The sequence below is a fragment of the Manis pentadactyla genome, chromosome 3 (genome assembly GCF_030020395.1).
Source record: "Manis pentadactyla isolate mManPen7 chromosome 3, mManPen7.hap1, whole genome shotgun sequence".
Lineage (NCBI taxonomy): Eukaryota > Metazoa > Chordata > Mammalia > Pholidota > Manidae > Manis > Manis pentadactyla.
Window position 1 is genome coordinate 175,753,769 of NC_080021.1, and position 14,471 is coordinate 175,768,239.

A 14,471-nucleotide genomic window follows, 5' to 3' on the forward strand; every position below is an offset into this window, starting at 1 on the left:
GAAAGGTTGTGGGCAGTTCAAGTTCCTTGCAGAGGTGATGGCAGTGGAGGGGTGAAAGTCAAAAGCACTGATGACCCGGTAATTGGAAAAAGTCCATGAGTCATTCATAGCTATAGGCCAGAAAGGACCTTAAGGATTTGAACAAAATAAGTCAGTGACCAGTAAGCAGCACCTCGGGGAGAGAAAGCAGCGTTGAGTAAACCCACACAGAAATAGGCCTTACCTGGGAATAGGTTATAAAAACTTGCCCACTCTGTAACAAACTTTGCAACATTTAAAATATTCTATACAGCTGTGCAATAAAGGTGGGTGGCCCTCACATCACCAGAAGTACCTCCCTTGGAGAAGCAACATCCGTGAAATAGGAGAATCTCACTTTCAAAAGCTTTCTCAGAAGAAACTCACGATTAAGCACACTATCAGTTCTCGCAGTATTTTCCCCACCTTACCCAATTCACTGAATTTATTTTCAAATACACTGTTATTTATTTGCTTTGAGAAATACCTCTTGGACTTCTGATACACACAAATGACATCCAAAGAATAAAAAAGTGTTAAATATCCTTTAAAAGCTGAACAAGTGAGCAATTTCTAATAACTAGCCTGACAGGGCATCCATCAATGACTTTTCATTTGGGGTGGTGAGCAGGCATTGAAACAAGCTGGGAAAAATGTATTTATGTGCAAATTCCATTTTGTAACACATAGGAATAGATCCTTGATAAGAGATGAAACAAAATTCAAATCAGGAAAATACAGACTGGTTATTTTAATATAAACGCTTAAATTAAGATTTTGATCTCTATGGAAAATTTAAATTAAGATATTTATATTCCTGGAAAAGTTAGCTGGCTAACTTCTTGTAATTTCACATGTAATTTTTTGGAGCATTATTCATATAGTCAAGAAAAAATGTATTTTAACCTTCCAAATACCATCATCACAGATAGATAGATCTATTTCCATACTTACATGTTCAGAGTCACAATTTTCCAAAAGCCTCCCTATGGCCTGGAAATTTTCCCTTTTTCCTTGACAGAAATAGACATTTTATGATGGTATGTTATGTAGAATCACTACAAACAATGGTTAATAATAATACATTGAAGGCCAAATATATGAAACTATCACCTATCACCACCCTTCCAGTTCAGTAAACACTGCCATTCCACTGCCAAAAGTCTTGTATTTCAATATGTTCATATTCACCCTGTCCTGGAGATGTGGAGGATGAGGTTTTATATTCAAAGAAAGGTTAAGAAAACCAAGGACATAAGTAATTGAGCCAAAACCAAACAGAAACTTTAGACTTCTGGCCTAGTATTTTCCACCTGGCTCTGCTAAATTAAGAATTTCAACCTAAGTGACAAAACCTACTGAGGCAAGACAACTCAGTAGCTAAACTGGCGGCATCATGCTCACAAGAAGACCTTATGTGTGTAATATTTGTTTACAAAATCAGAATGGATTTTAAAACACTTTGAGGAGACAAAGCTGAGGGTTCACCTTCTATGAAAGCTAAAGTCCACATCGCTAACACTACAGAAGACAAAAGAACTGATCTGAATGACTTTGCCTGCCATCATACTGTAAGAAGATGATTTCAACTTTTTTTAAAGTCTTTATTTCCCAAATAAAACCTCATTTAATCACTTTACTCCAGAGGGCAAAAGAGTAAAAAATTGTATGGAAATTTCAGTGTATGAGCATTTCTCTACAGAGAGAGGGGCCCCCAGCTTTCTTCAGATGCTCAGAGAGACTGAGAACTTAACATTAAGAAATTTTAATTTTATATTGACTCCATAATAAATACAGGAAAACTAAGACTTTCAAAACAACTATTGCCCTTTTCTCTTAAAGAAGGAAATGTCTACTGAAGCTTGAAGTGAATTTGACCACTGCTAAGTGAGAAAGCAAAATGGAATGAAATGAAAACCCATCCTGAAAGAACAATTAATCAGTTTGCTATTTATGAAAATAGGGGGTTTTGCAATATTGTATTAATATACTCCTTAAAGTTGCTGAAATAATCTCCAGCAATGAACAGCACGACAACAAAGTATCTGCAGGAAAAGAAAAGCTAGTCGTATGAAATATAAATTTCCTTTTTTATGAAACAGACTTCTTTTTTAAGTCAAGGGAGAAAGCCTGGGATGAATCTACCACTATTAGATTAGACAAGGGAAAAATACGCAGATACTCCATCCAATTCAGAAGCTCAGGGCTTATCTGATGTAAAGTAAAATCTTCAATATGTTTCAAAAAAAAAAACACCATTTAACTATAACTGTTTCACAATACGTAAGTCTATTAAGCAAAATCGTCCAGTTTTACAATGAACAATTTCTAAAACTGGGGAAGGGGGTCTCAAACCTTAATTGCTTTTCATTTTCAGTCAGAAACTTACATAATGGAAAATCAGTAATACAGACAAGTTCTAAGAGAAAGTACAAGTTTAAAAAAAAAAAGGAAACAGCCTCCAAATTGGTTTGGGTTTAGCCCTACACCACCTATTCCTATGACCTCCTTGGTTATTTTACCTATTCCAGTTCCCAGAGTATCTATTCTCCTCTCCATGAAGATTTCTTACATGGAAAACCCTTACCTATCATCACACAAAACTGTTCAGCTGCTTTCAAAAGGAAAACATACAGTTAAGAGTGTCACTGAAATTGATGCATTCAAAGCCTAACCTGTGGCTCACAAAAAATAAATAATAACTTTACCAAAATAGGTATTTCTATTTAAACCAATCTCTGGAGACTCAGCATTGGTATTAAAGGGGAGGATGACTACTGAAATGCACCTAAAGGTGTTGCTTACAGAAAAGTCAACCTTTTGTTTGATACAATGGAACACAAGGCTAGAGATACAGAAAGTCATCATTTCTTAAAAAAAAATTCCTGTGACCTCACAAAATTAAAGTTACGATATACAATCATGCTGAAAACCAAACCTGTTCATTTCTTGTTAGTAAAAAATTTCCTAAATACTCCATAAAACCTATACAGGATTTTACTATACTAATTCCTATTTTTAGTTCAGATGCCAAAAGTTACCAATCCTACTTAAACCATAACAAAACATGTATCTTTTGGTACACAAGAGCCTTAAAACAAATTATTTATTGCCTTTGAAGCCTTAGTGCCTTCTGTTTCAATGTAGCATAATTTGAAATCAAGAAAAATTGACTACTGTTGCAAATCAATTAGTGCCCAGAATCAAATAAGTAACACAATAAACATTGTTCCCAAATTAGAAACAAGAAAACAATGATTTGGCATTAAACACACATCATGCAAGTTCTGTGAGTAACCAGAACCAGTGAAGACTTCCACATCTGTAAAATGAAACTGGTCAAAGCACTAGGACATTCTGTGCATCTAATGTCCTCCACAGAGTTAATTCAAGAGTTGGGCGTGGCATCACCACTGCATATTTCTATTACTGAGCAGAAAGCCTTCTCTTTCAAACAGTTCTGTATAATACATTAGCATAAAGCAGCAATTATATACGCAATTAATAGTAACAATCAAGAAAGCCTCTCGCCAGGATAAGCCCCATAATCCATGAGTCCCAGTGCAAAATGAAGGTATGGAATCCCTTGTTCAAAAATTAAGAATTTCAATGGAGAGGAGTTACGCGTGCACAGCTCACAGGCCCAAAAGTGGTCCAGCTTCCAAGTACCAACGCTTAAAAATAAAATTAAAAACCTCAAATGTGGTACCTATGGGCCTATCCAGCTTAGTATCCACAGAAATAGAAAGAGCTGGGGTGGACTGCTATGGGCAAGTTTTCCACAGGGTGGCACACCATCCAGGCCCCATACCATCTCACCTATAAAGCCCCCCATTGCTACACAAAAGATAACCTGACCAGGCTAAATATTGCTGATCGCTAGCCTCCCTTATTCCCAAATAAACATTACTGCTGACAAAGGTGACAATAAGAATGTGATGACATAGATTTAATAAGACTTCAAATGAGAGCAAAAAAACTGACCCTACCATGTAGACCAAACAATCAAAAAGGTGAAAGGTAAAGTCAGCCTTGATAATTGGTAGGATGCTATTTCGGTATCCAGACCTTTGGGGAGAAAGAACATGAAGAGTAATTTGCCACGGTGGCGCTCTTTGTGCCATGCTAATGCCTGATAAGCATAATGGTTTGTTTGTTTGTTTTTCATCAGAGAAAAAACGGTTGATACCATCTTAGAAGTCAGGGCTTTCTGAATGGCTTTGTTGTGTTCTTAAAGAGAACCTGGAACTTGCTTCTAAGAGAGAAGAGAAAAAGAGGTTGGGGAAGAAAGCAGTATTTTTAAAAATTATAACCATGTTAACAAGAAAAAGCACAGAAGGCTGGAATCGCTGAAAGTGGTAACAAGAATTCAGCCAGGAACATCTGTGTACAAAGACTAAAAGGCTGGATTAAAGAATAGACTAGTATAAATGCCACTTAGCGCACTGTTCTTCTCTAACCCACTGGGAGCTGGGTCTTAACTAAAAATACCAAAACCCAGATAGAGAAAGACCTTGTTCCTCTGGTGCAGAAGCATTAACCAACAAATCAAAAACAAAAAAGTAACAACACATCCTGAACTAGAAAAAAGGAAAACAAAGTTCAGTAGTGAGTAACAGATGGGACCTGACCTACACTGACAAGTTTTGGGTACCTCATCTATTCTAGGGGCATATGCTAAAACTAAAATTTTCTAGAACCGTGGAGAATGTGTTCAGCTTAAAACAGCTGACTGACATGATTCCTAAGAGCAAACACTACCCAGTGGACGAAACCCCTAGACCTGGGAGAACGGGACACTAAATACCTAAGGCTCTGCCTTAGAGGGGAAATAGAACCTCTCTCCCGAAAGGTGGCAGCACCAAGTTACCCAAAAATGCAGTAAGGGGCTAGTTTTGATCACACAATACAAGAATATTCTCTCAAGAAGGAAAAGAAAAAAGGAGTCCGAGAAAATGGGGTGTAATGTGTTTCTTCATAATCTAGTTTTTCCACCCCACCCCAGCCATTATCCACCTGTTTTCTTCTTGTCCCCTCTTCCTCTTTTTCACCCTCATTTCCAAAGGCACTTTCTGTAAGTATGCACCCGCTGCACCTGAGCAGTGTTAAGTCAACATTCCTACAAACCCCTCAAAAAAAACAGGCCAAAAACAAATGTAGTAACATTCCAGTCCACCCAGCAAAATAGTCACCATTTCTAGACCCAAAGGTCTGGACGAAAAAAGAGGATCTAGGAAAGCATTTCCACCCTGCTCAACAAAATGGAGACTCCAGGTCAGCTTCCACCAATGCAACCTTACCACAAAATGAAAAATTCAAACGACCGTGGGGAAATGATTTTTGAGAAAATTGTGTTCAAGGACAACTAGCAAGTACTTAAACCGATTTTACTTAGGGAATGGGGGATATAATACCTTAACTTGTATTCAAGTGGTTGTAAATGGACTTACCTTCCATAACTTTGGGGCCTGAGCTACATTTTTATGAGGACAGAATTATTATTGGTAGGTCAACCGAAAAATTAAGTTTTAGAAAGCTCTTTGTCCTTGACGGAGGTATTTCATTAGACATTATTAAGTACCATTCGTTGGGTGAGGGAATAAAGAAGAGTACATCGCTGGTAACAAGTCCTTTTCTCATACTTTCGTATACAGAGAAGTTGGGAGTTAAAAATGTTATCATAAAGATGATATTTGAAATGAACACTATTTTAAATGACCATCTGGACAACTGCGACTCCATGCTGGTAGCTCACATCTACAGACAAGGCTTTGCGCTCGGGCCTCTATCATAACAAGTAGGCTTTGAAGGAAACCCGTGGAACGACTTTGCTGGTCATTGTCACGAGCACTGGAGGAGCACCTGATAGTGAACCAATGCTGGTCCGCGCAAGACTCTACCAATCTCACCAGCGCACGAACATACGTCCGTGCACGAGGCCGCAGCTGGAGGTGTACCTCCCGCAACTACAGCGAGCGAGCCAAAGCCGGCAGCGTGCCTCCCGGAGGCCCTGCCTCGCCCACCCCGCGATTCCCGCCCAGCGCACCGCTAGCGCGCAAACCGGAGATGTGAGCGGCGACCTCGCGCGGCTGCGCCCGGACTCACCTAACACGGCGCAAGGGGGAGAGAGCCCCGGGGATTTCGCTTTGCTCTGCTCGGACCACCCAGAATCCGTGCCACCTCCGCACAATGCGTGGTTCCAAGTCTCGAGACACCCCTGGAGCTCCAAGGACCACGCGCGAGGAGGCGCCGTCCTAAGTGGGCACGACACCAGACACCACCCTGCTGGAGAACCCGGTGCGCACAGCGTCCCACAAGGCGGGGCTGACAGTCCTCCACAGGAATCCTGCCCTTTTTCTAGAAAAGCCTCCTCCCCCACTTTCCCTCCAATACACTCACCTGCGTCTCGGCGCAGTTCCTCTCGCGCTATGCGCGGCGGTTCGCGGAAACATCCAGGCCTGCGCACGCTGCCCAGCGCAACTGAACTGGCCCCGCTCGGCTCCCGCCACCCCCAAGCAGCTTGTGCCCAAGGAGGGGCGGTGCCGCCTCCCGAGGCGCCCAATTCCCTCTACTCCCGCCTCACGGGGACGAGCTCTAGGAACTTCGCGTGCACAGCCTCCACCGCCCCCACCTGCGCTCCCGCCCTAAACCCGGATTAGGGCTACCGCCAAGCGGAAGCCGGACTCCGCACGGCGGTGCGGCAGCGCGCACAGTCCTTAGCCAGGGCGTCCAAAAGGACCTGCGGCCAGGCGGCGTGCCGGCCCTCTCCGCCCCACCCCCACGCTCCCAGCACTTGCCTGCTACGCCTCGGAGCTGCAGCTACTACGGCTCGCGCCGCCGGCTGTCAGCACGGCCGCGGAGGAGTCGCTCCGGGTGGGCTCCGCGGGAAAGAGGTGGCGGCGGCAGCGGTGTCCCCAGTCCTGGCGGTGACGGGAAGACGGACTGGAACCCGGCGGCACTCCCGCCCCACCCGCGCGGCGCCGGCGACCGGCCTCCTTACCCGGCCCGCAGCTGCCTCAGTGACGCCCGGACGCCGCGGTCCCGCCGTTTGTAGCGGGGCGGGGAGGAGGGGCTTCCTCGGAGGAGCGCCAGGAGGCGGAGCCGGCGGCGAGTTCGCGGCGCCGCGGCTGCTGCCGCCGGCGCGTGCCCTCCACGGCAGCCCAGAGGGTCGGTGCCTGTGGGAGGACGCCCGGTTGCGGCCGCTCGGCTCCGCGCCTCCCGGCTTCGATTCGAAGCAAGCTCCGTGACCAGGTTCCTCTGGTAGCGCGGAGAGCGCCGCGCGCCCGCCGCTTCAAGGTGCGAGTTTGCAAACCCCGAGGCTCTGGGCGCTAACGGAGAGTCGAAGCAATTCGCTCGGGGGTTACTTTGATATATATGTGTGTCAAGTGTATACACATACACACACACACATATACAGCAAATAGAGTTAAAAGGCTCTTTTTTTCTCCCTACTTCACAGTAGAAGGGTCCTGTCCCTCGGCAAAAAACTAAAAGCTTAGCTCCCGCTGCCCCTTTTCAGCCTCTCTAGATGGATTATGACGTTCAAATAAGCCCCGGGTACCTGTGCGGGGTGCTATACATTGCTTTAAACACAGAGTAGGAAATCCTGCTCCCTACTATAAAAGCGCCTGCCGCTCGCCGCATCCTTCCAACGTCCCCCAATACACACTCCAAAGCCCCGAAATGGCCAACTCTTCACTGAGGGGGCGTCGCTTTGCTGCCTTGCCTTGGCCCGCCCCCACGGCCTGCTCAATCGCTTTTCCGCAGGAAAACCTGTGCCTGCCCTCAGACCCAGCCCCACGACTGGGAGTCAAAACCGACCCCGAGCCACGAGGCGGGAGCACGTTTTTACACCTGCTCAGCTTCTTAATTACGAGAGCACCTCTAGTGTTTGGGCTTTTTTTTCCTTTTCTTTTCATTACAAGGGCTTTTTTTTTTTAACCCTTCCCCCTAAAAACTACGTTTAAAATATCACCTGTCATACCTACCTGAAATCGCAGGAGGTAAGAGAAAGGAACTGAGCAGTGGGTGACTGAGTCGCCGCAAGAACGTGACCGAGAGAGATTACAGCTTCAAGGGCATGATGCGGATTTGATGCAGCAAGGTCCACTAAGGGCGCCCAGCGCTCCCCGCCCCCACGCGACGGGCGGGGCTGGGGGAGAAGGGCGGAAGGACTCTTAACCCAGGGCGAGGGTGGGGGAGGCAAAACTGCCCTCTTGGACGAAGTCATATCAGGCACATAGTAGAAGGATCAACCAGGATCGAAATGGAGACCGTCCATCCCTCAATTTGGGGATCCCAGACTGGGGACGTCAAAAATAGCTAATTGATTCTATATCGACATTTCCGTGTGTCACCCCAAATCCCGTTAGCAATGAGCTTAATTGACTTTGTAGGATTCCTGGGAAAAGCGCTCAAAGCGCCTGCGCCTCTTTGACCTCCCTCTGAACAGTTAATTATAATATTCCCATTCCAGGCAGGCGGGATTGCTAAAAATGCCTGTTTCCAAACGTCAGGCAAAAATCGGCCTACCAAATTTGCCAACCGAAGCCTAAAACTCTTAGGATGCCCTACTTCCTTAAGCTGACTTCCTGAAGTTACTGGAGACCTCTCTCTGTCAACAACTTCCAAAACACTTCCAAACGTTGTGTTTTCGTGGTGAACTTGAGAACAGGTTAGCTTTATAATGTGACATGCCCGAAGCACTTGGTTAAAATAAGGAAAGGAAATCCAGGAGTGCCTGGTGTAAGGCAGATTCACGGAATAACACAGTAACTAAGTTAATTTTTTTTGATCGCCCAAAAGGCGACTTTTAAACGCTCAAAAAAAAATTTTTTTTTTTGCAGACTTGTTTGTTCAGATTGTGACATATCTTTCAGATGTCCCATTTAAGAAGCCATTTTACCAAGGCAGTCTTATGACCTAAACAGATTTCCTACCCTTTCATCCCCAAAATACCCCCAATACCGTTTTCCTGACCTTTAGGAACTGATTTCCAGTTAGGAATATAATTTATTCAGTTAGTGTTGTCTGCTCTGTACTTTTTTCTCACCATTTTAAGCCTACGTTGTATAGGTTGCAGTGTAGGCCTCGGAAATAAGCCATCTCCATCTCCCATTCCCAACACCCAGAGGATAGGCATAATAAACAGGTGCAGGGAAGGGCTGGCAGAATGTTGAGAATATTAACCAACAGGAGTGTTTGTACATCAGTGGGGGAGGGAAGAAAAACCGTGAGTTTCGGGGAGAAAGTACAGCGACATCCACCCTGGCCCAGCAGTGTTAAGAGTAAATACTAAATGGTTGATTATTTCTCTCACTCTCGCCACAATAAAGCCAGATCTGCAGCTGGTAATTACGAGAAAAAAATACCCAGTCCCAACCCCAGTTTCTCTAGCCCGTAAGAGGAATGTCTCTAACCTCCAATTTACCACAGTTGTATAAGCTCTCATATTAATTCTCTACAGACGTGAAATAGGTGGGTACGTAGCAACGTGCTGGGCATAAATTAAGTAACAATGGCCACGCGAGGTCCTGTTCGGCGCGGAGCTCCCGTCCTGGGCACTGCCACCTTGCCATCCCCAGCCCCCACCGCCCGGAAGCTGACAGAGTGGAGTCCGAGAGGAGGCTGGCGGGGAGTTGGCTTTTCCAACCCTGAGCGAGGGTGGGTGGGGTGGCCAGCAGCCAGAAATTAACAGCCCCAGCCGGCTTTGTACCTTTTCTCCATGCCCTCCCTCCCTCTTAAGCACCCCAAGCGCTCTCTCCTGCACACACTCGCCCACACCCCCTCGTGCCAATAATTTAAACTTCTCTTAGGCACAACACCTCATTCACCGACACTACCACCCCCTCTGCCCTCCCCGCACAGCGAACACCCTCCCCCTTTCCCACATCTTCCCTGGATTATCTTTTACGCAGTAGAAACCCAGCTGGCTTCTCCTAAATCCCGAGAAATCACAAAAGTTAAAAATGCATGTGTCTGTCCAGCGTCTCATCCCCAACCATCCTTCTCCCGGCATCAGTTTAACAATAGCTATTCCAGAAAGGCGGGGAAAGCGGGGAGGTTTAGGAAGGCGGTGAGGGCTACGTAGCGAAGTTGGCTCCTGAGGTGGCTGAGAAGCCTGGCGGCTGCGAAGGGATTCCCCCTTCGCTTGGAAGGCGAAGTCTTCCGCCTAGGACCAAGGACAGGGCTTGGGATCCAGTTCCCAGCGCCCAGTACAGCGAGACTCCCAGGCAGCCGCCACTCCACAGACACAGCTCCAAGGATCTTATTTACGCTTTTCTGAACAAAGGGAATCTCATATCCGGTACAGGCTTAAGAATTCGGCCCTAAATTGGCTATCTTCTTTTAAAAGAGAATCACTGCAATTGGCGTCCGTGAATTGGAGCCCGCACACCTAGCAATGATGAGTTTTGACAGCTTCTACCCACCCCAGCCCCAGCCCAGCCCCAGCCCTCAGGCGGCATGTACTTTTTTCAACTACAACTCGCTGCCTGGTGCAGCATCTAAATTCCATCTGGCAATCCCATCTCCCCAGCACATGTTATCTGGTTAATGCAATTAAGTGTGGGGTTTTCGCTGGTCTAATCTGCAAATCCAGGCTTCTGATTCCCCTTAATGTACTAAAGCCTCTCCAGTCCTTCGGCTGCTTTGCGAAAGTAGAGGCATGCATCCCCCCCAAAACCCGTTACCTCTCTCTTCCCACTAAATGAACTTCCAACCTGAATCTCAAGCTCATTCAACATTTAGACTCCTATTGTACCCCTGCTCTTCCCTGGCCACATTTACCACTTAAGTTTCTGCCATTGACATTTGCGAATATTCAGTACGTCAAGCATGCCTCCACCGTCCTTTAGTATCTAGCTCTCTAGAATTAAAAAGCAAAGCAGAAGCTTTGAAATGAGACAAACATGTGCAATTAACTTCATATTCTGTATTCCGCTCACTTACAGGTTTTTCTGGGTTTGCCAGCGCATCGCTGCAACTAATGATTAAAGAAACCAAACCGAAACTTACCTTTCTCCCTTAAGGTTTTTGTGTATGTGTGTTTTTAAAGTAACGGTGCAGTTCTCCCAATAAGGATGAGCAAGAAGCTGCTGGATAGTTCTCTTAAGACAGCACGAAACCTAAACTGTGCTCGGCTTAAAAGAAGCAAATAAAAAGAAATGCTTTCGACCCCAAGTCCAACGCTAAAAGCAATAGCGAAAAAACAGTATGAAAGGGGAGGGGAAACTTAAAAAAGAGAGTTTAAAAAGACGGAGAGACTACCCTCCTACAGCCGTTCAACTAAACAAAAAGGGGCAAGAAAAACAAACGAAGGAACAAAGAAAAGAGACGAAAGAACGTTTTTTCAAAAAGACGATGTCTTTCTCCTTGTTGCTTTTTAGTAGGTCGCTACAGGAGTAAGCTGCTGCATCTCTAACTGACAACAGAAATAAGGGGGGAGGACGTCTTAAAAGGGAGGTGGACTGGACCACAGATTTATAGCACCGTATCACCAACCCCTTCTCTGCCTCCGCACTGGCGTGTGTGCAGCTGCTCTGCCAGGATCCTATCCCGGGCAGCACGCGCGGAAGTATACGCCGAGTCGCGCCACAACCCAACTTGCTCATCGCCCCAGAATGATGATTGGTCCCGATCTTTCCATTGAGGCCGCCCAGGCAAGGCTACGTGAGATGATTGGATGAGAGCTTGTGTCACTCTTCAGAACTCAATGGAGTCCCGTTTCAAGGTAAGTTGTGCGGAGAGGTACACACAACACTGGCGGCGAAGGGAAATGCAAGAAGCAAAAAGAGATGGGAGAAAGCAACGTGGGAGGGTTGAACTATACTATGAGAGTTTGTGATATGGCACGATCCCCTATCCTCTAAAATCTTTCTGCTTCCGAAAGAGTCATTTATTTTGCCATCACTACCGCATCTATGGCACGTTTCTTTATAACATTAAACTCTTTCCGGTATATATGAGTCATTGAGAGCTCCCTCTCTTTGGTCTGAGTGAAAGGGATGAATGTACAACCATTACTTGTCCGCATGTCTTTTTCAATTTGTGTTCTAGTATTCCGTATTAGATATTAGGCAATTCTATGTCTCTTCTATTCTAATATATGTATATTGCAGCTCTCTTGTTTATTTTTTAAAGCGTCCTTTTAGGACAAGAATTAATTCAGAAATGCTTTCAGATAAAGCTGCATAGTTTGAATTAGCTTTCACTTCGTGTTAGAATAAGAACGTGTACGATAAATATCTTGTCTAGGAAAAGAGGTACTGAGTAGAGCTAAGGTCCTTCACTTTGAGGTGTATGATGACTCTCAAAAAGAGCAGCTGTATATAAAATTAGAACAAGCCACTCGTCTGTATTTGCTAGTGGTACAGTTCTTGGACCACACATGTATTGTTGACAGTAAGGACAGCCGAGCCTTTTTCTAGGCTCTTTCTCCGAGGATTTAGAAAGTTTAACCAGAAGACCAAGCTGTCAATGTCTCTGCTTTACAGATGAAGGCTACTTTATTAAACTCCATATTTTAATAACATTCAGGAGGCTGAAGTACTGTTTATTCATGGTATTTATTTCTTCCTCCAAATGTAAGTGTGGTCCTCAGGATTGACTTGATGTATAAGTAGAGACAATATTCATTTGACCTAGGTTCTTTTCCAGCCCGAGTATCTTCTTTTAATCTTGGAAGATAGTGCCAACATCCTAGACAGTATTTAATGTTTCTCATGCAATGTAACATATCTTCTCTGGGGGTTCATGCCTTTCAAACAATAATTACTTTACCTGTTTATTTATTACGAGTTGCTATCTTTGAAAATACAGAAAAAGGAGTCACAGGTAAGAGAGACTGAAGGATTGTGGAGTGAGATGAAGGGAAAAGGGGCAGATGGTCACAAAACAAAATGACTAGAAAGTGAGGGGTGAAGCAAATCAGAATTCCTTGAGAGTGTCCTTGAGTGTTGATAAATGATTAATGGCAAAGAACAGAAGACCTGTTTATCTCCCTCATATCCTGTATAATATGTCCAAGTTCTATTGCTTTGCATAGTAACTGGGGATTGGGATGGAAGGCCTGAATCTGAAGGTTATCTTATAATTACCATTTATAATTATCATGTCACAATCCCTGCCCCCACTTTTTAATAACAACAGGCCTGGGGCCTCATTTCAACTTAAAACTATTCTGCAGCCCTGAGCGGGACTCATGTGAAGAAGAAAGAAAAGCCGTTTGAAGAAATGGAGTCAAGGGACTGAAGGAAGGACAAATCAAGGGAAAAGACAGAAAGACACCACCTCAGCTAGAACAGATTAATCACTGTTAAGCAGTTGAAAGATTGGGTTTGTAGTCATCCTCCTTCAACCCTTCCCTCACCCCATCTCAGTAAAGAACTTAAGTCTTAAAGTAGTAAATACAATTTGGGTTAAAAGTATAATACTGTTTAGTCAGAGTTGTCCATGGAGTGGATTGTCTTTTCTCATGTTACTGTGTTTTATGTTAACATTGAATTAGTTGCATATGTTCAGGTATTACTCTCAGCACTCGGAAGAAAATCTTTACTGTTAACTCATAATCACATAAGTGTCTTCTAACTGGGTGAAAGCTCATACTTTGTTTTATTTTTTTGATGTGTGTATGTATCCACAGAAAGGTTTTGTAGATTATAGTGGTACATTTTCCAAAAGGGTTGAAGGAGGGTAGATATATAGAAAGCTGGGTGTGGTGTGAAGTGATGAAAATATAGCAAGTATGCTATGTAGTTAAAGGAATTACTTGGAAAATGGTAAATATGTCCATTCAAATGCAAAATGCTAAATACTGTGGATTCATTATATCTTCTGTTTTCAGTTTGGGCAGAGGGGCAAATGTATTTCAAAATGTTGACATCTTCAACATGTTGTCATGTTGTTTTTTCTATGTAGGTAAAAATGGAGTTAAATTATTTAAGAAATGGAAAATATCTGAAAGTACGAGTTTACTTCCCTAATAAGACAGATGTTTTTAAACTGAAAAACATTTAAATAGATATACCATAAGTAACATGTACTTTTCCAACTTAAAAAATGTGTGAATACAGCCACTTTAAAACAAATGAGATCTGGATATAGATTTCATTTTGAAATTCATGTTGTCCTAGCCTGAAATATTAACACATTCTATCTTGCAATTAATAAACACTATGTGTAAACATCACACTCCACATTAGGCAATCATATTCAACCTGCCTTCATTCATTGTTAGATAAATAATCATCCACAGCATCTGAACTTGCATTAGAAAAGCATTTAAGAGACACTGAGTTATGGTTGTCATGTTAGTTCTGCTATACCTTCAAAAATACTGGCTTTATTCCAGCTTCAGCAGAGAAGGGAGAAATATAGGGTATCACTGAGAATTTGGAGAAAAAGTTTGATGTGGAGAAAGTTGCAAAAAGAATGGTTCTCAGAGTTGAAAAAGT

The 14,471-nt window shown here is 43.9% G+C and overlaps 1 protein-coding gene across 10 annotated transcripts in view; it reads right to left on the reverse strand.

Moving 5' to 3' along the window:
- ELAVL2 (ELAV like RNA binding protein 2) overlaps positions 1–14,471 on the reverse strand; it is a 164,883-nt gene that overhangs the window by 129,573 nt on the left and 20,839 nt on the right. For 2 of the 10 annotated variants that reach the window (XM_036898141.2, XM_036898135.2), the window contains exon 1: positions 11,035–11,574. The exons of 1 other annotated variant lie outside the window; for it this stretch is intronic. Coding sequence is in view for 4 of the 9 variants with exons in the window: in XM_036898126.2 (XP_036754021.1) it covers positions 6,418–6,470 (53 nt within the window). In the remaining 5 variants the exon portion in view is untranslated. Of the gene's footprint in view, positions 1–6,417; positions 6,507–6,815; positions 7,059–11,034; positions 11,575–14,471 lie in introns of those variants that run through there. 7 more of the 10 variants (XM_036898139.2, XM_036898134.2, XM_036898127.2 and 4 more) reach the window with 5 other exon arrangements.